The 26181-nt window shown below is 31.7% G+C and overlaps 1 protein-coding gene across 1 annotated transcript in view; it reads right to left on the bottom strand.

Moving 5' to 3' along the window:
- Hr4 (nuclear hormone receptor 4) overlaps positions 1–18806 on the bottom strand; it is a 42833-nt gene extending 24027 nt beyond the window's left edge. Inside the window, exons 1-2 of the mRNA XM_018536941.1 lie at positions 18632–18806; positions 1624–1728 (exon numbers count right to left, since the gene is read on the bottom strand). Of these exons, the coding sequence (XP_018392443.1) occupies positions 1624–1728; positions 18632–18701 (175 nt within the window). The 5' untranslated portion in view covers positions 18702–18806. The remainder of the gene's footprint in view (positions 1–1623; positions 1729–18631) is intronic.
- Between the last annotated feature and the right edge of the window lie 7375 nt (positions 18807–26181).

Here is a 26181-nt window from a genome sequence, read left to right on the forward strand (position 1 = left end):
AAGCCGCATGGGGTAGCACTTCCCAGCGAAATGCTTCCAATGTTTCCTTAACAGCCTTAGTGACATGAGGTCGAGCGTTGTCATGAAGCAAAATCACTTTATGCTGCCTTGTCTCATATTCTGATCGTTTTTCGTGTAATGCTCGGCTCAAACGGATTATTTGTTCTCGGTAGAGATCTCCTGTAACTGTTTGACCAGATTTCAACTCATGATAGACTACACCCTTCTAGTCCCACCAAATACAGAGCATGGCCTTCTTCCCATGAATATTGCGTTTTGGCGTTGATGTCGATGGTTGGCCTGGATCGCAAATGGTTTTTCGGCGTTTGAGGTTATCGATCCATTTTTCATCGCCAGTCACAATTCGATGTAAAAACCCCTTTCTTTGTTGCCTAGCAAACAAAATTTCGCAGGTGGTTTTTCGTTTTTCAATTAGCTTCAGTTCTTATGGGATCTATTAATTTTCTTTCTTTGTAAACCTTTCCTAGGACTTTTAAACGATCGGAAATAACAGATTGAGCACAATTTAATGTTTCTGCAAATTGTTTTTGCGTTTGACATGGGTCTTCGTCCACCAATGCCTGCAATTCTTTATCTTCAAATGCTCTTGACCGTCCAGAACGTTCTTTATCCTCCACATCAAAATTACTACTTTGAAAGCGTCGAAACCATTCTCTGCATGTTTTATCGGAAGGAGCACTATCACCATAAACTTCTACAAGCATTCGATGAACTTCAGCTGCAGTTTTCTTCCATTTGAAGCAAAAGATTAACACTTCGCGCAAATGACGTTTATTTGGCTTAAATTTCGACATTTTCGACGCAGTAAGAAACAATGTTATTGATGCAAACTTTTTATATACTAAACTTTATTGACTATATATGTTACTTTTATATACTGAATTTTATTGACAGATGGTAAAACTAAACAATTAAGCTTGATTTAAGACATTAGCGTTATCGACAATCCAGCTATAGATACTCGCCGCTAGATGGACGGAACTTTTCGATTGACCTAATATATAATATGTAATCTTATTGTTAAATAAGTAAATGCTGATCGGTATTTAAACTGCGTGCAGATTGGTGGAGTAAGGGATAAAAATTGCATTGCATTCCAAACCCTATTTTATGTCAATTGATAAAGATATTTAATTTAAAAAATCCGATATATATCATGTTCCATATGTAATATTATGGAATGCAAGCAATCGTACAATACTGTAATAAGTCAGATTTCACGAGAATAATCATTTTAATATACAAACTTTTATTTGAATATCTTATCTGGTACACTTTTTAATGTGAAATTCATATAGCGAAGATAAATACGGAACTATATTTTCATTGATCTCTTTTTCTTTCTGTTTTATTACGAGCGGTGAATCGAGATTCTTAATGTTAAAAGATGAATAAAAAGGAAATAAAACATAATGAATTATTAATAACTCTTTGACACATTGCAAAAGGTGCGAAAGATATCGTTGCCAAGTACTCGTGCGGAAAAATGTTTTACGTTCGGGCATTTTTCGTGGTAGAATTAATGTTAATTCTATTAAATGTTAATTGAACTCACATGAGACTTTAATTTAATATTACAATATATCTGCGAGACATTCTTACCGTCGCTACTACATCGGGAGTCGACCTTTCTCCTTTTCAACTTGAGGTCTTGAAACAAGCTCATGTTTTCTATCTCACACGGGCTGCTCGGAAGGGTCATAATTCCTGAAAGCAGAAAATGACAAGAATCAGCCTTGTTATTCATTAAGTGAATTATTCACAGAAAACGGTTTATTCCTAAATGATATTGTCTTCGCAGAAATGTTTAAAGCAGTACTAAACTGAAACAAATTCATATTTCCGTACTTAAGTCAATTCTTGTGTGATACGACAATGGTTTTTATATTTGTTTCACTTAAGGGGTATGTTAAGTTAGCACCACAACTATAGTACTCAGGAGTTCTGCTTAGAGTTCCCACTTCCTTTTGACGAGACGAAGAGTTCCCTATAGTTAATAACAAGAGTTCCGCTCAATAAATATTTTTTTTACATTTTTTAAAAATGGGGTGCTAACTTTTTATCGAATTTCGAGGTGGAATAGTTCTGAGCGGCTTAATAGCTTCAATTTGCGATTGCCTAGAGTTCCTGATATGTAAAAAAAATTTTCGAATATTAAAAAAAAAATTAAAAATTTTTGAAGAATTAATTTTTAGATACAATAGTTCTGATGATAATTCCTGCTTCTTTTTGACGATACGAAGAGTTCTCTATGATTTCTCTATGATAATATTGGAAAATTTTTTTACATATCAGGAACTCTAGGCAATCACAAATTGAAGCTATTAAGACGCTCAGAACTATTCTACCTCGAAATTCGATAAAAAGTTAGCACCCCATTATTAAAAAATGTAAAAAGAATGTTTATTGAGCGGAACTCTTGTTATTAACTATAGGGAACTCTTCGTCTCGTCAAAAGGAAGTGGGAACTCTAATCAGAACTCCTGAGTACTATAGTTGGGGTGCTAACTTAACATATACCCGTTTCAAAGTGAGATTAAAGCTTGGTCTTTACAATTTAGCTTTTAAATATTCTGCAGATAAATGATTTTATCATTCTTGTATGACTAAATGACTTTGTGCGAAATATACAATATTAAAACTGACATTATTGACTTATTTATTTTTAATGCTATCCAAATTACGAATAAAATTCAATTTATTACGAATAAAATTGAATTACCAATACGAAAAAATCCTTATAAAAGTATATTTTATATTTTATTCCATAATAAGGGTTTTTTTTTAACAGTATGCTACGACATCAATGTATCGCAAAAGATTTTCAAGTGTGTCATAAAAAATTTTAAAAAAATTTAAAAGAAGCAAAAAATTTACAAATAATTAAAAAGCGAGTAAATAAAAAATATTTTTAAGATTGTGAAAATTATGTAAATTATGTTACGTTTACTTTCATTTTAACTAAAGCGATAATATTATCATTGTAGTAATCACTTTTAAAACAATAAAAAAAAGCTTTAGAACTTCTGTTTATTTCTGACTGTCGTGTTGGGGGGGGGGGGGGGGGTTTTAAAAAATAAAAGATTTTTATGTAAGTGCTGAAACATGTGCACCTAATGACCCATACACATCTTGATAAATTTGTTTTGTTATTTTAATTCTACGGATTAAAAAAGATTACAAAATGTCGATAAAACGCCCAATTTCACGCGTTTTATGCTTCTTCTTTTTTGACGCGTTTTAGCTTCTTCTTTTTTGGCTTCGCCAAGAAAACTTCGTATATAGAAATCTTTATTTTACATTTTCTTCTATCTCCGGATTTTGCTTTTCATCAATTTGTTTCTTTTCATTAAATTTTTTAGATTAGAGTCATTTCGAACGTGTATGAATGTGTTATCGACTATTGCGGAATTAAGAACGATCCGCGACGTGAAAGTAAGCGTGTGCGAACAACGTACGCGTTTGCGGCGATTACGGCGAACGCATAACTCGCCATTAACCCTGCTTTAGTCGACAATAACATACAATTGGATCGGTCGTATGGCGATACATGTATCGTTTTACCGCGACACGAACCAATGTCTTCGTTTTATAGAGTTCTCGGGGGATCCTGTTATTGCGCCGTACAATGTACCGTAATAGAATAATTAGAGGAGAATTTGAATAGCCTCTCTCTCTCTCTCACTCTCTCTCTCTCTCTCTCTCTCTCTCTCTCTCTCTCTCTCTCTCTCATATTCTTCGTTCACTAAAAAGCAGCAACATCCCGTGTGATCAGCTTACGGGAGCGTTTTATGAGCACTCTCGTCTCGATTTTGTGCTAGATAAGATTAGAAATTTTAATAATACGACACCGACGATAATAACAAATCGTGCTTGCTTTATCGTAGCTCGCGGGACCGAACGGCGAATAATTTGTATCGATGCGACGCGTGACGAGAAGCAGCCGTACAATTGGAACGAAGGGATCGGACGTCTAAAGTCTGTTCTATAATAGGGTCGCAAGTCGTATGTCGTAAGAAATTAACCAATCATAGTCGATTATTTTTTTCATATTCAACTATGAATGGTCAATTTTTCACGGTTTATGACTTGTCTATTATAGAATAGACATAAGCGATTTTAGAGTACCCCGATCTAACTATCATGAGTCGTTTTAATAAGAGCGATGATGCAGGCGTCAATCATGCAAATTTTTATGCTCCACTTCGTTCATCTCTTTGTTCTGACAATATGAGAAACTCCCGTATAATTAGCGCTGTTATTTACACAATGTTTTACGCCTTTTATAATACACTTATTCTTGTCTTATTGTAATTTCTTTCTTTCACTTTTCATTTCGAATACAATAAGTATAGCATATTTTTGCGATAAACTTCATACTGGCCTTTAATAAAAATAATTATTAAATTACAAGATATATATAATGTTTACACATTATTTAGTGTAAGTTGTTCCCGATTTAACGTTTAAGTTCTAGATTCAAACAGTTCTTGGAATTTACTCGGGCGAAAGTTGGATATGATATATCTTCACTAACGATCTCGTTAAAGTAAAGTGTTTAGAGGTAGCAATAACGTACATTTCATGTTAATTGAGACAGTAACAAAATATTATTCGAGATATTTTGAATGCAAATTAACCCAATTTCCTACAATCATATGTGGTGACAATCAAATCATGTTGGTATGCAGTCTAATTCTATTAATATTTGAAATTCAAATGCATGAGTTTTCTTGAAATTTTTCACATTTATAATATATATCATCACTATTATTCATAGTAATAATATACTCGATGAATCATTAAACTATTTTTACAAATTTAGTTTATTGAATGCGATTTTTGCACATGCTTGTATTTCTATTGCAAATCTTAATTGCTTTTCTAATAATATTTATAGTATTATTATAGATATACATTTATATTGCGGAACGCTTGTTTGCTGGAGTAAAGATATTTGGAAGAGAAGTTCATCAAAACAGATATTTCGTATACAAGGCTTTCTATTTGTTCTCAGCGCACAAACTAATCTGAATGACATTAATATATTTCGTAACATTGTCTCCATTTCAAAAGTTATTTATTTTAACATGCCATAGAACTTCTTGCAGTTACTCTTACGTTCGCTCGATCGTAATCTTAACTGCAAGAAGTAGTTATATTTCAAGCGAACTTCATGTTTAATTAACATCACCTAATCGTAAATCATCCAATAGTTCCATCATTCTATTGTTTATAAGTTACTTTTGTCAATATATTTGAAGTTCTTTACTACTTTACACGGTAATAAATAATTGACATAAATAATTTTTCAGAGTTATTAAATATACTATTATTCAAAATATCAATTAACTTGAATGTATTTCTCAATTTATATTCCACGAAAAAATGTAAAAATACTATTATTTAAAAATCCTTTATAATTAATTAAAAATATCTATTTAAAAATTAAAAGATTTATGAAAATGAGAAAAATCTAATTAAAACCGCAAAATAGTTTGATTTTTAAAATGAAGGTAAATCGCATAAGTACAATCTACTTGCTCTATGGCTTTAATTAAATTTTTCTCAATTATTTTCTATAGATTTTGTGGACGCTGAATACGAATCCAAATTGTTCCATTATGTTACAATTTTGAAAAATTGATAGTTAAAGTTGCAAAAAGGGCCATTTTTCGGTACTTTGTCATTGACTTGGTTCAGTAAAACAGTTATTTTATAACTATTAGAAGCGCTTCTTTGCACTGATACTTTTGGTTCTAGAGGAATGGTCTCTGAGGAAGAATCAGACAATCTCTCATAAAATTGCAAGACTGTTGTGTTCTGCTGAATGCAGCCATTATAACTGTGATATGTGACATGCTTAAGAAGCAATAAAAGAAATTGTATTGCAAAAAGTATATAAAATTATATATTATAAATGATAAACAAACAATGACTTTCAGCAGCACAGATTCTTGAGATTAAAACAGAAGAATAACGTTTCTCGCAAATGTTCTTTTTTTGGTATGAAACCTGACATTTTTAATGGAATAAAAAATTGTGTTCTTTGCATCCGATCAAATGTTATGCTGATTATTAAAACCTATTGATAGTACTTTCATATGCATAAGCAGTCACATTCGGCCATGTTGAAACAGCACAAATACTGATCTTTCCCGGTCAACAGCGAGAATTAATTCAAGCACCTAATAGAAATCGCGCGGATTCGTATTCAGCATCTAAAGAGACTACGAGAAACAACTTGTTTCGTTCCAGTGTTAGAAAAAAAAATCGTTTCTTTATCAAACAGTGTTATTAAATTATAGCAATATGTAAAGCTATGTATATGTACTATATATATATTTGGAATTATTTACTAAGTCTTGACGCTTTTTTTTTTTTTAAAGACCTTATACTCTTTATAATCCGCAAACCTTCTGGTATCTTCGAAAATAATAGTGGAAGCCTTAAAAGCGATATCAGTTTAGGTTCTTATAAGTATTTACATTGTTGTAATTAATAAAAAAGTATTATGTATTAAAAGGAAAATAAAATTTACGAGCATCCATTCAAGAAGCGGTCCGCCACATAACTCGTAAGTGATGTGAACGACGCTTAATCAGCCGCGCGTGCATTGGTATGCGCATATGACGCTAGATGGCACCCTGCAGCAGTAAGAGGCAGCAAAGCGCATCCATGACGTTGCTATGAGGCACGCATGTGCACATTGCGTGCGCGCGCGCACACACATGTACGCGCGCTCGGTTGGGTATACGCGGTACACCAACGCGGGGTCCTTGCTCTCTGCCGTATGTGGGTCAGCAGTCTCTCACACACGCCGCTATTCTTGCATAACCAAGATGCATATATACGGCCGTTGCGCTGCGGACGAGCGTGCTCATGCGCGCGCAAGAGTCGCGACGCGACTGTACGTGCACACACTGAGACAGAAAGTGCAACAAATGCACTAACCTACGACGGTCTTCTCTTGAGAAAGGCCGCCCGGCCCCGGTCTGGCGCTTGGAACTCGGCGCTTGGCTTGGCACGTACATACATGTGTTGCTTCTGCCGTGAGTGCAAGAGCGCGGCCATCGGGCGCAAAGCCATGCAAACTCGTCTATCTCGGGCGAGCTTTTTTCAATTTCGTATTACTAGTACACTTCGCGCTATTTTTCGTGTGTCGTGTGATATTCTACGTACACATTGTTTTGTATTTCTCTGCGAACGGATTCTAATAGTACCCTCTAATGGACTTTTTTGCACTCCTTTCTGAATAGTATTTTCAAAAAATTTTTTTACGAAATTAATTGATATTATGTACGTATTACACAATCATTATATATATACGAAATAATTTCGCTTTTAATTCTTTCAGAATATTGGGAGTTTTACTCTTTTCCTTATAATATATAAGTATGATTTTCAAACTTACTCTCTGTTGAAAAAAAATATGTAGGTACATACACACACACACACACACACACACATACAAACATTTAACTTAAGCGATTATTCTTATAATTAGATAATTTTATTATCTAATTATAGGATTATATATTGGAAATAAAATTAACTAAAAATAAATTTAGGATATATCTCTGTGTGTGTGTGTGTGTGTGTGTGTGTGCGTGTGTGTTTAATTATTTCAAAGAAAAATATATACGTTTTTTCCCCAAATACACGCAAGAAACGGATTTGCTAAAGTATCTAAAATTTAAATAGATAAAATTTCAAATCTGAAAATTTTATGAAACTATCAAAATTATTATTTACGATATTCAAACTAGTTATAAGAATGTCAAAATATTTTGCAGCGTTACTCATTATGCTTGAATGGCTTAGATTCTTAATTTTGATAGTCTGATACAATTACTTGTATATTTTTTTAGTATCTATAGCTATATTTTTAGGTATTTCAGCAATGTTGTTCTTTTCGTGTATGCATCTATGTATATAATAATGAATACATCATTATTTTTGAGGCATTTGTGGCGATCATCATAAATACGAATGACAGAAGAATATGATGGAAGTTTATTAACATTTTTCACGTCATTATTAATCTATTTCGTGTTTATATTCGAACGAGAGGTTACACTTTCTATTTCTCAAAAACTTAATCGTAATCCATAATTTAGTTAATTTATTGAATGCTTAATTATATCATATATATAAATATGTTAAGAACGATAAATAACTCATAATTTCATAAAATTCTCAATCAATTAAAATGATATAAAAATTACTATTTTTTTATTTTAAAAACTATTTGATGTATACATAAATTTTCCATATTTATGCAAACTTATTAACGTTATATAAACTTATATTTAAGACAACAATACAAAACAATCTATTATTGAAAAATATTATTAAAACAATATCAATTCTTAAAACATTTAATATATGTATAAAAAATTTCATCCCTGTTAGGGAAGATTCGTGTGATGAATATGACCAGAGTGGATAGAAACCATATTACATGTCAATCTAATTATTATCGTATAATTAAAATTATTTTATCGATATAAAGAACGTAGAAATGAAAGCTTTCGATTAGCGATTTTTGACGATCTGAAATCATACAAAAGTCAGTCTCACGTCTGTTTACAGACGGAGTAAAACATCTAATTTTTTGTATCACGTGTAGATTTTACCGTTATATGGGGACCACGAACGGTGAAAGTGATTCTCCCACGCCATGACATCCTAGGTCTATAACTCCCCCACTTTTGTGCCCGCTTCTCCTCTGTATCTCCTAGACGATAGTCTCTCTTTTCCTTTTCTGTCATGGTTCTCATCGGAGGATACCGTGCCCATAATGTTCCTCACAATGTAACGGTATAATATTCTTGATTGTGACAGACGCATATAACATACATGTATACGCGTAAGTTTCGATTCAGGAATTGAAGGATTAAAAACCGATTCATAAAGATGGAAAATTTTATAATTCCTTAATGAATCATATACGGATGAAAACATTATTATTAAGAAGATATCTTTTATTTCAACATACCATAAATTTTGAGCTCTCTCTCTCTCTCTCTCTCTGGATTTATATATCATTTAGAAAAAAATGATGAAGAATTTATACGAATAATTTAGATATTTTATCTTTCATGCTTCCATATTATGCGTATATAATGATATTTTGTATACAAAAAAAATTTAATATAAAAAAAATGTATGAAAGAGAAAAATTTTAAACAAAAGAGGTTACCTGTTAAGGGGTAAATTAATATACAGAACATATTGTTATATACAATACGAAAGCTATATAATAATAAAAAATAAAATCTTAAAATTATTATTATAAATTCTTCAGTTATTTGTGTATATACAAATATACATTTATAAGCATATGTCGTATAAAAATGTATATTTATTTATATAATTAACATTATTTTTTTATTTCTTTTGTACCTCATTTTTATATTTTATATGTTTTTTCACACATTTAAAAACTTATTTGAATTACCATAAAAATGTAAATAGTTTAGTCCATTGAATATAATCTTATCTGTTCTCATGCGGTACCGTTATGTGAAAAGATAAATTAGTACTTATCTAAGCAGATCCACATGGATAACGAAAATGTCTCGTCTTTTAATATACCTTAAAATTACTTATCGCGGAAAGGGGTCATTATATATACGGTGTTTCTTTACGGAGTTTGCACTAACGAAGATTCGTGTGATGAATGTGACCTGGTATGCGGCGTCAACATTGACACATATGTTAAAAGATTAAAATCCTATCTGAGATAAAACACTGCATACAATAGATTCCTACGACGTTATTTTAAATCATATTTCTCTTAATTTGTATTATTGTTTGTTTTATTACTTTTAAAACAAAATAGTTTTATTGATAAAATTTACATTCATAAAAATAATAATTCGTAGCAATTTATTATTCATATATATACTCACAAAAAAATGTATGATTTAATAAAATGAAAGTGTGTCAGTATGATAAGTAAAAGATTATTTGGTCTTTTTTGGACATTATATGTATAACATTATATGTATAATATAATAATATTATTTTTAGTATACATACGTTAGTCTTTTAAAAGAATAATAGTTTATAGAAATTGCAAGTAATTTATTATTTTTATTTATTATTTTCTGTATACACGTTAGTCTCTCTCTTTTAAAAGAATAATAAATAGTTTATAAAAATATTGCAGATGATTTATCTTATCAAAATTCTTGCAAATACGATTTATTGTGTATGTGTGTATGCGCATGTATATACATATAATATATTTTTTCCTGCCAAACGGTTCGAGCATCTAATTTCGTACTTTGGCATCTAATTAGAACGTAATTTTGGAATGTGTTAGAATTTATTTAGCGCTGGTAGGAGGTTAACTTAACAGGCGTGGAAAGACTGCCAATGTCGAACGCATCCATATTCTCTGATTTTGCATTTTCTATATTATATAATTTAATATTTAACAAAAGAAGATCGGATGAAAACGAAATCATACGTTGGTATTTATTAAGCTAGGAAATGATAATAAAAAAAGCTATTTGTTCATCACCAATTTCTATTTATTTATAATTGATATTTAGCAAAAGGAAATAGAACGGAAATAAAATTTTTTTTTAGATTAGAATAGAAAGACTTTTCAATAGGAATACAATGATATATACCATACTTAAGTTTTATTATATAAAAATTAAAGGCAGCACCACTTGGATTATATTCTTTATTTAATTTGGTATAGTTGTGAAATTTAACTTGTCGCCACACAATCCATTGATATAAAATCTTTTATACAAATAATACATATCAATAGAGTTAACTAAATAACAAAAATAGTACTACTTGGATTTTACTTTTTTATTTGATAGAACTTAAGTTGGTTAGTTAAGATTCTAACGGTTTGGATTTTAATTTTTAATTTTTTTTTGATACAATAATTTTTTTCAGAAGAGTAATTTTTAATAGAGAATTAAAGCAACTATTACTTGGATTGGAATAATAAAAAGATACGTAACGTATCACTTAGGTTTTATTCGAGAAGTACGTATTCTTATTATATCAACGTATCGATGACTCAATTCTCTTATTTAAAGGGTTAAATTCTTGATCACTTTGTTGTTACAATGTAGAGTCAGCTGCTTCGACATGTCCAGAATCCAATCTCAACCTTGTTCATCCATCTTTCCTTTTGCAATGCCGGGCTAAACGAGCAAGTAAGCTTCTGCTTCCGCATACGTCTATTGTATAGTAGATGCAATAATAAATAACCGATTTAAAAATATTATAAAATATAATACAAATCTTAAAATAATGTGTAAAGATAAATTTTAATATATATTTTTTTATTCAATTTTCCAAGTACAATATTTATCGAAGAATTTCAAGAGTAAAAATTTATTTGTCCATAATTATAAACAATAATAAAATAATGATATTTGTATTATACATACATGTTTTAAAATAGATGAAAATTTCAGACATTTATATTCCAATATATAAAACTCTTAAAATGTGGTTTAATTTTAAAACAACTTTACAATAAGTTATAATAAGTTATCACAAATAAGATCCTGTGCGTGGTTTTATACAATAATTATTAATCAAACTTTTTATTTAGAATTTGAACCTATATATATATATATATATATATATATACACACACAATAATTAAATGGAATAGGCAGCTGCATATTACTACTCAAGCTATAGTAATATTGTAGAGCTCAATTAAAAGGTGTGCAGTAGAGAAATATGATATACAGTGAGCGTAAAAAGTATCTATACAGAGAAAATATAAAAAAACCTTATTTAAAAAAAATATTTTAAAAGATTTAGCAAGAAATGACTCGAAATCGACTTGATGTCGCATTGATATCAATACGATGATTTCGATACCAATTTAACGTCGATTCAATAGTTAATCGACGGCCATTTCTTGCTGAGTAATTAACAATTTATTAATAAAAAATAAAATAGATGTACGTTTCTCAAAATTATATACACAAAAAAATGTGTACTTATTATAAAAAATATATCATTTTATAAATAAGTAAAAATTAGAAATTGTATTGTTGTTTGGCGTTCAAAAAGTATTTGTACAGTCGAGAAATTTGGCTTCTAAAATCAGGAATACAGAGCTCGTTTATTTGTTAGAACAGAACGTATTCGTTATAATTATGTTATGTATAAAATTGCTAATTAATGTTTATTTTTTTTACAAATAAAGCTTTTTTATAAAAAAATTCTTTGTATTTACGAATACATATAGAAATAAACATATACATATATTAAAAAAATAGCAATATATAATAAGATTATTTTATCGACCGCAATATATTTACGAGTATACTCTGGATCGCATTATTTTAGCTAACTCTGTTTAAAATTTTACAAGAAAGTTCTTTATTATACAACGATGAATGTGGCAATGACGTTCGTTTCTGTTAAGTTCCGCTGCGGAAGAAAGAATCGTCGCGCTCGGCCCCACGCAAGAATCGTTGAAAGGTTTCTCCTTTACATTTACGCGACAATAGAGCGTCGTTTGCGGAAGAACAAAGATATTGTCTAGTAATTTGTTCTGAGAGCAGGAGCAAAGAGAGAACTGTGGCGAATTGTATAGGGAAATGGAGATACCCGGTATGTGTGTGTCACAAATGCTCGGGTAAGCAGTGAGAACGGTCAGTGAGAGTCAGTGCAGGCTCAGTACGTTGAACCTCCGTAGTGAAAGTTTCTATTATAGCACTGGCCTTACCTTACTTTTCCTACAGCAAACTCTACCGTGTTGTGTCATAAGCGCGACGAGCAAGCACACGCCGCGGTATAAACTTATAAAAGATCGAGATCTATTCTACCACAGTTCCTCCATCGATGGCGTCGTCAATAATGCGCGATTTAACGAAACATCACCGAAAAGTGTTTGCTTCCTTATTTTTCTTTGAGTGCAAGTTTCACCGTTTATAAATGCATTTGTTCAATTTTTGTTATCGTTGACTGACTAAATATTTTTCTGATAATAATTTTTATTTGTAAACACGAAAACAACGCGTAATAAAATATATATATATTTTTTAATAATATAACTTAAAATCACACACACACACACACACACACTCACAAAATAATTGGTTATTTACCAAACGAAAAGAAATGGTAAAATTTCATGATAAACTACAATAGAAATTGAGCCGTTTTTTAAATAACGGAATAAATGCAAAAAATGTAACATATAACATTATTTGCATTAAAATATCATAAAGGATTATCAAGAAATTGTTTAATTTCTTACGATTTAAGATTTAACAACGGATCAAACTTTGAGATCAATGTCGATTGGTTGAAGCGTGATACGGTTCGCCGATTTGACATTGCGGAAGTTGCAAACGCAGCGCGATTACCTGCCCCCCTTTTATTCGCTTAGTCACTTTCTGACTTTCTTCGAGTCTTATGCTGAGTTAGCCATTGCAAAGCATAGTTATTTAAAGAGCGGTACAATGACGATTCACCGTGAAATTTCAGCATCGACTCGAAGAACACATTAAAGTTTATCTTTTGTGTAAAAAAGATTAAAATGGGGTAGAGACAAGTTTGACAAGGAATGTTCTGTAATAATGTGTTATTGTTATATAAGTATAACTGTATTTTTTTTTCAAAATAATAAAAGAAGAAATTTTTATAAGTAAAATATAAATTTAAAAATATAATATAAAATATAATGTTTTTTTTCATTTAAAAGGTAAAATTCATAAAATATATTATATTAGCGTACAAATTAGAATTGCTTTCTGCAAAATACGTTAAAAATTATTCTAAAGAAAATTTCGATTTATAAATATTTTCATAGTGCAATTCAATTTATATTTAATTTTATTTTTTACTATATAATAATGTTATACTTATATCATATATCTCAATATATATGGTATATTTTTGAAGCATTAAAATATTTTAACTCGCTGTTTCTTGTTTTTTCACTCCACCCATATGATATGCTTGAATATAAAACCAGTGCAGTAAAATTACAGTTATCTAATTTAATGTGTACGTGTATAAAAACAAAATAAACTTTTTGTCAAATTTAAAGAAAGAAACACAGTCGAGGTGTGGCCACAGCTCGTATGAAGGCTGAACACTCTGATCACTCCGAGATGCATTCGTGTCAAGGCGTGATTTATTTTTTATTATATTATAATACAAGATATGATTCATATCCATGATGATAGGGGCTGAATGGCGATGCGAATAATCCGTAAGACACAATGCACGGATTGCAACACGTTGCGGGGTGCATCTGTCAACGCGGTAGCAATTACGACAATGCAGGTAACGTGCACAACGGTGGCAAACAACTCGTTGATGTTCATGAAAAATTACGGCTTTTTGTACGCAAGTCAAATTTGTGAATTCACATATGTTACAATACTTATAATGTAAAAACTAAAATACATGCAGTGCAATTTCTTACGGTCGGATAATTTACGAGACTTATCGGAAAATAAAAAAAGAATTATAGATAATCGGAAAAGATCGATGTAATTACGAATAGGTATAATATTATACTAATATTTCCTTTATATAAATTGTTCCGATAAAATCATCAGATATTCAATATACCCTTTATCAAAGTAGTATGAATCCTCCTATGGGCAATGTGGAATCAACTTTTCTTAAACGGAAATCATGGCATTTATGGTTTTCAAGTAATGAATAAAAAGAAGAAATTCCTCGAGAAATAAACTTTAAGAAAGAAGATAAATTAGAAACATATTTTGTAATTTTGACTGTGATTTATTAAGGGGTTATTTATGTTCTTGATACCAAAAAATTGATATATTTTGTGCAATTTTTTAAGGGAAGCAAAAAAATAAATTAAAAATCAATAATTTCACAACTGGAATTAATATGTATTTCACATTGTTTCCTGATATTTTATTAATATGTAAAATTTTTTTTTCATTTTATCCGATCTAATTGTACTATTAAGGTATCGTAATTTGCAGCCGCGTCAACCTCTGCACGAAAACTTGGGCTTCATATAGGCAGCATTCTAACTTCCTGTAGAACCACAAAAATATTAAAATTCTAATACTGTCTTCTAAAATAATATTATAGTTATATGGATAATCGGTTAACATTTTTGAATTTGTGAAAAATAAAGGAAGTAAGAATATTGTTATGGAGCTCGGATTTTCGTGCAGCAACTGTAGCTTACGGAACTTATGGGATGTAATCAAATTGGATGGAAAAAATTTTTACGAATAAAACATCAAGGAACAACGTGGAATTATTAATTCTTCAATTAATTTTCTTTTTCTGAAAAAAAAAGCCCTAAAATATACATTCTTCAGCGCCAAGAACGTATGTAGTTTTTTTTAAGAAAGAAAATAGAAATGCTAATAAAAAATTATAATAAAGAAATTATAAACGCTTATGTTAATAAAAAAGGATTACAAAAACAGCTATTGTTTTAACTTAAAAGTTAAAATCCTTGTTTAGTCTAAATTTTCTCTAATTATCATGAAATATTTCCCCGAATATTTGCCATATTTTAATGTTACAAAGCAAATATTACAAGTATACAAATTTCTTTCTTAAATATTTCGTTAAAAAAATTTGTATATTTGTTAAGAGATACTTTAGATAAATAGTTAAAGAATTTAGGCTGAACAATACGACTTCAACTTATAATCCATAAAAATAAGTTACAATATGTTTGTGCTTCTTTTGATTTTAGCGAAAGAGACGCATATTCAATACAGTGTAAAAAAGAAATTTATAATGATGCGAATAATTAAATTTTATCTCAGTTTTTCTTTCTTTTAGATAAATTTTAACACTCTGTCTCTTGATTCAAGTCTGTCCCCCATACTACTGCAATTTGGAGCAAAAGTTGGTGCGACATTCCCATCAACCTTGGCGAAATCGATTGCGCAATGTATCGGCGATAGCGATCGCATGTAATCTGTTGAAGAAAACGCCGCGAAGATGAATATACTTTGAGATAGAATTTCAGATTGATTTTCTTTGTTTCCTTCGATTCCGAACGTGTCTAACGCTTTGCGGATATCGCGCTGATCAGATAAAATCATATCGACCATGGGGCTGAATGGAGATTAATATTTATTAGACATTCTTGTATACAGGGTGTTCGGAATTTAAATATCAAAACTTTGAGAGTATGTAAAGGATCGATAAACTAAGAAAAAAAGTACTGTAAAAATATACTCATTTTTGCTTTGTTTTGGAGAAGGAGTAGTGTCTTGACCATTCCGAACACTTGATCTGACACCATTAAACTTCTTTGTATGGAGGAAGTTTCTAAAGCAGGAAGTTTATTCGTTGTCACTCAATCAACTCAAAAGAATAATTAAATGTAATCGAATCGAAGCTGCAATGCACTAAGTATCACTAGATCAGTGTTTGGCTGCAACAGTAATAAAAAAAATACAAAAACATACACGCTCCCAAAATTTTGACATTTAAATTCCGGACACTTTGTATATTACTATGCGAAAATCGTGCTGAGATATTGTATGCTTTCCTTTTAGAGGACACACTCGACACAAACATCGTTCTACCTTTATCATTCGTTGAATGTTAAGAAGGATAGAACGACGTTTGTGTCGAGTGTGTCATCTAAAAGAAAAGCATACATTGTATTCTATTCTCAATTGGAGAATGACCACGGAGTAGATATTTTTATAGCGCGCGCAGGAGAATATTCTAATAATTTCATTGTTCGAGAGATGAGGATGAATGAAACTATGAGCCGACAAACTGATTAGTTTCACGCCAATATTTCACCAATAGAGCATTAAGCAGAGCAATGAGGTAAATATCGGTTTCGCTCTTAGGTCTTAGCCGTCGAGCGGAAACAAACGCGGAAGCAGCGGCGGCATAGAACACTTTTTCACGCATTCCACGTCGACACGCCGCACGTCGCCAGCACGGATCGATGCAATTGTGATTTGTAATTAGCGAAGCGTGCAATTGTGAAATCGTGTCGCAGTGTTATTGACCCGATGAGGACGCCGACGAACTGACACCTCGTTGCACCTCGAAAATCAATTCGAGCCTGGCAGAACTTGTCTCGTTAGCGGTCGCTGGTTTCTACTTAAGAGTTGTGCGCGCGGAATGAACAACTTGAGATTGTTGATGGGAATGGCATCGTGATCATGAAATTCGCCCTTTGAATGAAAAGCGAACGTATTGTACAGATGATCTAAATAGAAATCCCAATTGCTTTTTATATATGTATATCTATGAATGTATGTAGATTTATTGTGCTACATGTGTGTGCGCGCGCGTGTGTACACATATATGTATAAATAAGGAACTATCCAAAATAATATCAAAATAGAATTGCATTTTATCAAATGTGTGTCTTAATAAATTTCAAAAGTTAACCTCTATATATAACTTATTTAAAATCATTTTTTAACTGTAAATAGTATACCATAGAGGATAAGTATAATGGAAAAAATGTACTTTATATTATTTTATTTGTTTTTTCTATGACACATCTTTTTGTCAACAATATAAATATTAAACAATATTAAATCTTACAGAACCGTGAAAAATAAAATCAATGAAAAACAGGCACAACGGTCAAACTACAGATCTTGAGTACTTTTATAATTGCGTGTGAATTTATATACTACGTATGTATAAGTCTTTTTAACTGCGCGTCGAACAATTTTTTCAAACTTGAAACGCAAACTTTATTAAAGTTACTCAGAGTAATACTACCTCAGAGTAATATCACGAGTTAAATTGACTAACAATTTAACTATTTTTGATGTTCTTTTCGCATCTTAGATCGATCTTAATAATGTTGATCGCTATATTAAAATCTGTAAATAATTAATTCTTATTGCAAAAAATATTACCTCGGCCGGGAGTCGAACGGATATGTTTTGCATGTTTCCATGCGAGTATTCTAAGCCTTTACACTACCGAGGCCTTAGTAATATTCTTCGCAATAATTAAAATATGTACGAATAACGTCTATTTCAGGCGATGTAAATAAACAATATTAAATTTTATAGGATTGTGTGTGAGAATTAAAACAATAAAAAAACAAGTCATAACGGTTAGAGTCTCCGTTTCAAGTTTAAAAAAGAATTCGGCGCGCAGTTAAAAATCTACATACGTAGTATATAAATTAACACGCAATTATAGAAGCACCCAACATCCAGCTTGATAATTGTTAAATCTCATGTTTTATTATATATAATATAATAAATATCTGAAAATTCATAGGTACTAAACTTTATTGGAATAAACTTTGTTATGTTGGTCAATGATTCAAGTTTCATAGTAGAGAAAGTTCTGTTTTACTGATGTAAATGTAATTTAATACAATATATTTGTAACTATATATCTGTTGGAAATGTCACAAAATCTATCATTTTCAAGTACATTAAATGATTGTATGAATTTTATCGTGCATATTCGAATGTAAAAAGAACGTGATGAAATGTTTTTAAGTACGCTTTAAAAAATTTGCATTTGTCTGATTATATGCTAAGCATTAAATATTTAATGTAATTTTTACTTTGCGCTGTTACTCTTACTTTGTAGAGCAAGCAGTGATTTAATTAGAATCAGGTTTGCAAGAGTAAAATGGCCCTACCTTGGAGGATACTCATCTTCGCGCACACGGAAGAGTGCCGACCTTGGAGGACACTCATCTTCGCGCACATGATATTATCATGCAATGATGATTCAGAGCAAAGTCAAATAAACTACAGAAACTCCCTGTGTGTAGCCGATGTCTCGTGCCAACTCTGATCACAACGTGAACCAATTTACAATCCACGTATTTGAAACTCTTTGTTCAAGGATTCACACGAGCGTTTGCACAGAGCGTTCGCAAAAGAAATTATAATAGTCCGCAGATACTTTTCAATTTTTCGCACATTTCAACACTGTATGATGAAATTAAAGATCCAAAATTAGATTCGATGGAGAAAAAGACAGTGTTACTACTACTACTACTAGGTTATTGAACTAACGAAGGTGATCACTTGGAGAGAAAATGATTGATGATTCCGAATAGGGTGTGTGTGACTTCCGCGACTGCGACACATGGTAGAAGGGTCTTACAGGTCCGCCGGAAGAGGACGGCGCGCGGAGACGCGCGCGGAGAAGCGCGATCAGCGCGATGTGAACGCGTCGCGTGGCCCAAACTTTTTGGGGCAGCCGGTCGCAAGAGCGTGCGGGCCATGCGATCAGCCAAAGTCGTGGATCCGCCGCTGCGGTTCGGTAGTGGTGGTACTGGTGACCTCGATACCAACCGAGGCCCTCCAATCCCAACGCCCAATGCCAAAAAACTGACACGCGTGCGGACGTGCGTACGTGTACACGCCAGGAACTTTCACTCTCTCGCGAGCACTTCTCGCGACCATCAGCGATCTTTCGCGGCGAGTCATTCAAGTTTTTCACATGAGTACTTTACTATAGAACTAAAGTAGAACAACGAAAGGGCAATGAAAATTTGGTTAGTAGACAGAATTGAAGGTGAAATCGATTATCTTATAATCGTTAATAACGACGCTAACAGGATAAACGAAAATAAAAATATTGACTCCATGTGCGCGAGACTTTCTCTTCTTTCGGGACTGACATCGATGAATCATGTCGACGCTTCGGATATTTAAGAGGACACGATATAAATCGGTGAATGATGTTTAAAAAAGAGTTGTGATGTTTAAATAATAAAGTTGCGTTTGAGAAATTAGATTTTTTTAGTAAACGTCAGTGATTGTAAGGTTCTTTAGAAAGAGATATTTAAAATAGAGAATAATAAAAAATATCACAAAATTATTTAAAAATAGTACGTTATAATAACATTTTTCGCGATCTATATGTGCGATGTTAAGATAACATCACATAATATTTAATATATTACAACAGTATGATTAAAAAATATCATTTTCTAATTACTCGCAGAACAAGAACGATAACGATAAAGAAAAAAAAGAGAATATACTTTTATTCTTCTATATCAATCAGTTATCACATTACACCAAAATTGCATTTCAAAATAAACGTCACAAAATTTTAATAGGCTGAAACTTATTTTCTAGAAAACTTTATTTTTTGAGTTCTGTTATTGTAGCAAAAAATGAACATTATGTTTATTAATAGAAACGAATCTTGAAAGACGGAACATTTTAATCTGTATTTTTAAAACGATGATCTCAACTAGAATTATGAGAAAACAGTAAATACAATTCTTCACGATTACCGTCTTTTACGTCAGCTGATGAACGAGAACAACATATAGTCTGACGACAAATTCGTTATTGAAAACCTGAAAAGAACGAAGGTCAAGGATGGCGGGACGCAATAAAACTTCCGTGAAGATGAAATTATGCCGAGGAACCGGTAATTTTATACAATCGCGACTCTATGCGAAATCATCGATCAATATAAGTACAACTGAGCCTTACATTTTTACATCCCTTTCGTTTTGTAGCGATCAAGAGGTATATCATAGAGACATTTTCCTTATAAAGTGAATTTCCTGTCAAAATATATTCAGAACTTTGGATATTAATTAAATTTTAGTAAAACCCACAATCATAGAATCTTAATACTTTCGATATCGATATATTTAGTATGTTGATAATCTCGCATCGTGTATTTGAATTTATTTCACATATAGGTATATTCGAGTAATGTAATATGATATGTATTATGATATGTGGACAGTATCTACTTGGGTAACTGTATTTCATATATCATACAAATGATTGCATGGCCCAAATCCTGGAGAGCATAGAGAGTTAAGTTCCGAATATGGAAACGACGCTCGCAACGAGTACTTTCGAATAAATTTTTTCTTATTGCGATTTCACTCTCAATGGCGCGACTCTTACGCGATAATCGACCGTGCAGAGTTCCCGTCCTCGCAGAAGATGGTCCATCGTGACTTCGAGTGAAAGAGAGACACGTGCAGCCAGACCGTCGGGTGTTTCACTTTTAACCGATAAGAAAGTAACGAAAGTCACTGATGAAAGTTTCGGGCTTGCCCTCGGTAAGTGCGGAAAGCGAAATGATGGCGACCTAGATGGACGGACGGACGGATCCATACTCCTTTGAAAGTAAAAGTAAAAGAACAGGACTTTTTTTTATACTATCTCGTCATCGTTAACAAATCGTCTTTGCATTTCGATTTTTCTTATCAAGTCTTATAGAATTAAGATTACTTACTGAGTCAATGTAAAATAATTGATGGGCCATTAATCAATTGATGAATTCAGCGAATAACTTTTAAAATTTTTTTATAAGATTTTTCTATATGCACTGAAACATTTTTCTGTATCGATCTTTCAGTATGAATCCTGAAACTTTTGTTTGAAACATTTATTCTGAAAGCGTGCGCGCGCGTGTATGCTATGTAGGTACTTCTCACAATCAATTCATAGTTATTATTATTTTGTAATACTGCTATGTGTGTATTGTGATCATAATGCTTTTAATTGCTGTTTAATTAGAAAGAATTTATTTTAGAAAATAATAAATATTCTCTTTTTTCTCTCGTTTCTTCATTTTGATTGCTTTTTCTTCGCGCTGCTGTGTAGATACCGGTTTTCGACGAATTGATACAATCTTACAGGAAGACCAAACTCGATGAAAACCGTGTCCTTCGAGGAACAGGGTTACATTACATCACACACGCGCAAATCTTTATTGTGTGTGTGTGTGTGTACGCTGTGCAATTCGAGCGAATATACCAGTAACCGCGAGATGGGCCCGTGAAATTCTCAGACGTGAAATTTTTCCACATGCAAATCAATCAAGTACCAAATCGAGCACCAATGGCATGTTTTCTTATTTGGAAAAAATCAGAATTTAATGTATATATTTAATTTTTTGTGAATACAGTATAATTTATCAAGTAGTTTATCAATTTTTTAATTTAAAATTTATTTATTTCTGACGTCATACATTCGTCAATTATTTTTTTCGCTGTTACGATCATTAATAAAGAAAATAGCTTAAAGATTTTATTGAGATTAATTTTGTAGATTTAATAATCTACTTATAACGTATGATTATATTGAGATACGAATCGTGTCTAAGTAGGTCAAAGTATCACTTTGATAGTACATATGCGTAATCTTACATAGTTATATGAAAAATTAATAATTATTTGAGATTATTTTTTCAAGGATTTTCACCAAAATCTATTTTCAACACGACAAATTTTCAGCATGACAAAAGTTTAACATGCGTAGCATCTTATTTTAGCTAAAAACTATTGTTACAATGTATCAAAGAGATGATATAACGGATTACCATTTTGATATGAAATTGACACGGAAACAGTCTCATGTAAAAATCAGCTTGAATCAATATACGCTAGATTTTACTAAAATATTTTCTAAACGTGTATGATACTATATAGATAACTTTGTTTCTTAATCTATTGATTTATATATGTTTTCAGTAGGAACAAGATTTATTTCATTACGTTTATCGTATTAATTAGAGATTTCATCCATTAATTGTCCGCCTTTTAATTTTTCAAATTTAGAATTTTTTATATCAGGATTAGTATTTTTGAAACATCAAATTGATATAGGAATTTGTACAATATCTTACTACAATTGTTTAGCCATTATTATTGGACACTGTCATGTTTGCATTGTCAAAATTATACTATAAAAATTATGACAATCTTGATTCGAGCATTGAAATTCGTGAAAGTGCATAAGAAGAATTTCAGACAAGTAGATATTTTGAGATCTGATGAGATACAGTTGTCGTATACACATTGACGATACATCGAGAAATTGATTTTCCATTGACAAGCGGAAACTCACGGACGTGATTTTCCGAGAATTTTCCTAAGTGTGTCCTAGAAGGATGGAGTAGAATCGTCGAGCGGTCGCGTCGCGGTCGGTGCATTAGTACATTGCAGTGGAGGCAGTGTTGTAGTCGTTCGTATCAGCACACGTTGTGAGCGGTCGGCCATGGCATACTTACTAATGTCAATCACACCGGCAAGCATGCACCGCCAATGTGTGTGCTTAACGTGTATGTGTGCGCGCGCGTTTACGGTGTTTCACGGCTTTATCCGCAAATTTTTCCATTGGTTCATATGGATTAAGTAAGTATCTCTTTGTAAGAGTATCTCAGTATATAAGGAAAGTAAGAAAATTTTCTTTATTTTCTTCATTTTTAAAATTAATAAGTGAAATAATTAAGTCTTTTGAAATTTTATTAAGATAAATCCAGGAAAAAATGGGAAAACAATGATTTTCTTTTATACGTTTGCATCCTTGAAGCTTAATTCGCAAAAACTCGTTTAGTTATTTGTAATTAGTAAATGATTGATATCCCGACATTGATAAATAAATTACAAAGTGCTAGAAAATTTTAATATACATCGGGGACTTCTGTGGATTATATAGTGTTGCTTAACGCGATCAAGCCATCACGAAGATGAAGTTCGATCGTTATCGAATCCCGCAGTTTTTAGCCTTTAACCTTCGTAATTTTCTCGATCGTCAATACCTTGTGGATGGCGAAGTTGCGTCAGCATAACTCTGAACTTGAGTGTCTCTCTGTGAACGGCGACATCCGCAGGTCGCGCGCGAGGAATTGAAAGGCGTTTCTCGCGATCGGTGTCGACCGTGATCGATAAATAAATGGTGCCGCAGGCCGCGAGATCTCTGAAAAATCACCGGTCATTATCTCCTGCGCATTCTCTAAGAATGTTCTCGATTGCAGTCCACAATAAGAACTTACGCGGTTACGTGTTACGCGGCTACACGATTGTCGATAGGGTTGCTCGTTAGTCTTGCTCGTTATTAAGATATGTTATGATTGACACGGTATATAAACGTGGTGGATAAACGGCATACGAGCAAAAATTGTACTCCGAGAAAGAAGTATGCACTTAAAATTTCAAGTTCAAATGATCAATTTGTAAAAAAAAATTTTATAACATGATAAAATTTTGCAACTATAATTCATCTTTGTCATCAAGGTATAAATGTCGCATTGTATAATATAATTAACATGACATACCTCCGCATAATGCAACATTTATATTCTGATTTTATTTTAAATTGTAATAAAACTATTACACATATAGACTGTAAATGTTCACTTTAGTAAACAATCGTCAAATTATTCTAGGAAAAACGTCTGATTTTCATAAGTAACTCTGACACTGATAAAACACAAAGGTATTATATGTAGTTAAAATATAAATTATAGTAGGGTGTCGCAATGGTTTGTGTAATGCAAATAGGCGCGCACTAGGTTTCTCCATAGTAGATGCAAAATCTACGGTTTCTTAAGAGGACATATAGTCAATATATCAGTCCCTCTTGTTCACGTTTCCTCGTTCACGTTGACATTTGGCGGCACGACTACTAGAAGCTGGCAGAGAACAGTGTATCAACAAAACGGTCAACCTCGAAAACCAGCCATCAAATAGGCACGCGGAGGCTTGCAATCTTCATTTTTGCGGACGAATCTACGAGCCAATAACATTTTCCGCATTGTTTTTTCAATGGCGCGCTATTTTTGCGTCACCTCGTTCGAAGAAGCAAATGTTATTCTCAGTTGTGACATATTGATCTTACAGAAAAATTTGTCACCCAGTTTCTACTCCAAGAACATTACTTATGTTAAATATAAACTTAAAGACACTGCGTAATAGTCTCATTACATAAAGTTTATTGTAATATAAATTTATATTCCCCCCATTATGATATATTATATTAAATTAATATTATTAATTTTTTTCTCTAGAGATTAAATCACAAATAACTACATACTCTTATAATGTGGTGATAACACGTTGAATTTAATATAGTAGACAATCGTTAATATATTAATGTTAAATGTTTGATTTGAATATTCTGTTAGATGCACAGATAACATTTAAAAAACAAATTATAATAATAATGATTGTTAATGATACTTTAAAAAACTGTATGCATATTTACATATACTGTATTACATATACTGTATTCTCTGTTATTTCCACATTGAAAAGAGGATCCAAATCAAGAGTTTGAAAGGTCTGTCAGTTTTAAAATATATAGATTTTACAGACGAGATTAACTTGTATTGGCTCGCATTGGTTTGCGATAAATTAATATTATATTATAATATTATGCTCTTTTTTCGAAATTTTCTTCTTACAGAATTGCATTGTTTTTGTAAAAAAAAAGGAGTAACAAGTCTTATTGCGTGTACCAATGACATTAATCATTGTATCATTTCTGTTCTTTGCGTTGTATAATATACTGTAAATGCAGATTATAACTGTAAATTACTATGTTTAAGCTTAACATGTAAATAGAAGTATTTTTTTGCCATTACTTTAAAACGAAAAATGAAATGTTCTCCTAAAAAAGAAAAACAAGTATTAATAAAACTTGGTAAATGTAAAACCATGTGTGTGTGTGAGAGAGAATACTAGTATTTCTTGTATTTTTTGAGCATTTAAGATTCAAATTAGATTTTAATTTGTTTATACTGTTTAGAGGCCATGATCTTTACAATTTTTTTTTATGAAGGCCGACTCTCTGTTGTTGATGTTGCTGTGATGATTTCTCATGAGAAGCTGTAAAGATATAATTTGTCCATGAGTATCGACGGACTTCAACGGAGTATCGACATTACGAGTCACATCGACTATTCGCTATACACAATCAACTCGATTTCTCAATTGTTTTCTTAAGTTGATTGACACCGAATAAACTTCCTGCTTTTTAGGATCTTCTAAACAAAGAAGTCCAGTGGTTCAGATCAGGTGATCGAGGTGGCCAAGACATTATATATGTTGAGAATCATGATTGAGTATAAAGAATGTCGAATACAACAAGTAAAATATCTATGTGAGCCTTTACGGTTTGTGATACGTAAATTATACCTATTTATAATTTGCGATAAGATGTAATTTGTAATCTATTGGGATGTACTTACTAAAATGTTTCGATGCTGAATGATATTTTATATTTTCACTAAAGAGAACTCAAAGTCAAAGTCAAAATATTTGATAAGTACATCCCAATTAATCACGAATTCCATCTTCTCGCGTTATGAATATATAGGTTACATACCAACACAACCGCAAAGATAATCAGTAAATATCTTATTTGTATTCAATTTATTCTTGAGTTATATATATATATATATATATATAATTAT

The sequence above is a fragment of the Cyphomyrmex costatus genome, unplaced genomic scaffold (genome assembly GCF_001594065.2).
Source record: "Cyphomyrmex costatus isolate MS0001 unplaced genomic scaffold, Ccosl1.0 scaffold162, whole genome shotgun sequence".
NCBI classification, from domain to species: domain Eukaryota; kingdom Metazoa; phylum Arthropoda; class Insecta; order Hymenoptera; family Formicidae; genus Cyphomyrmex; species Cyphomyrmex costatus.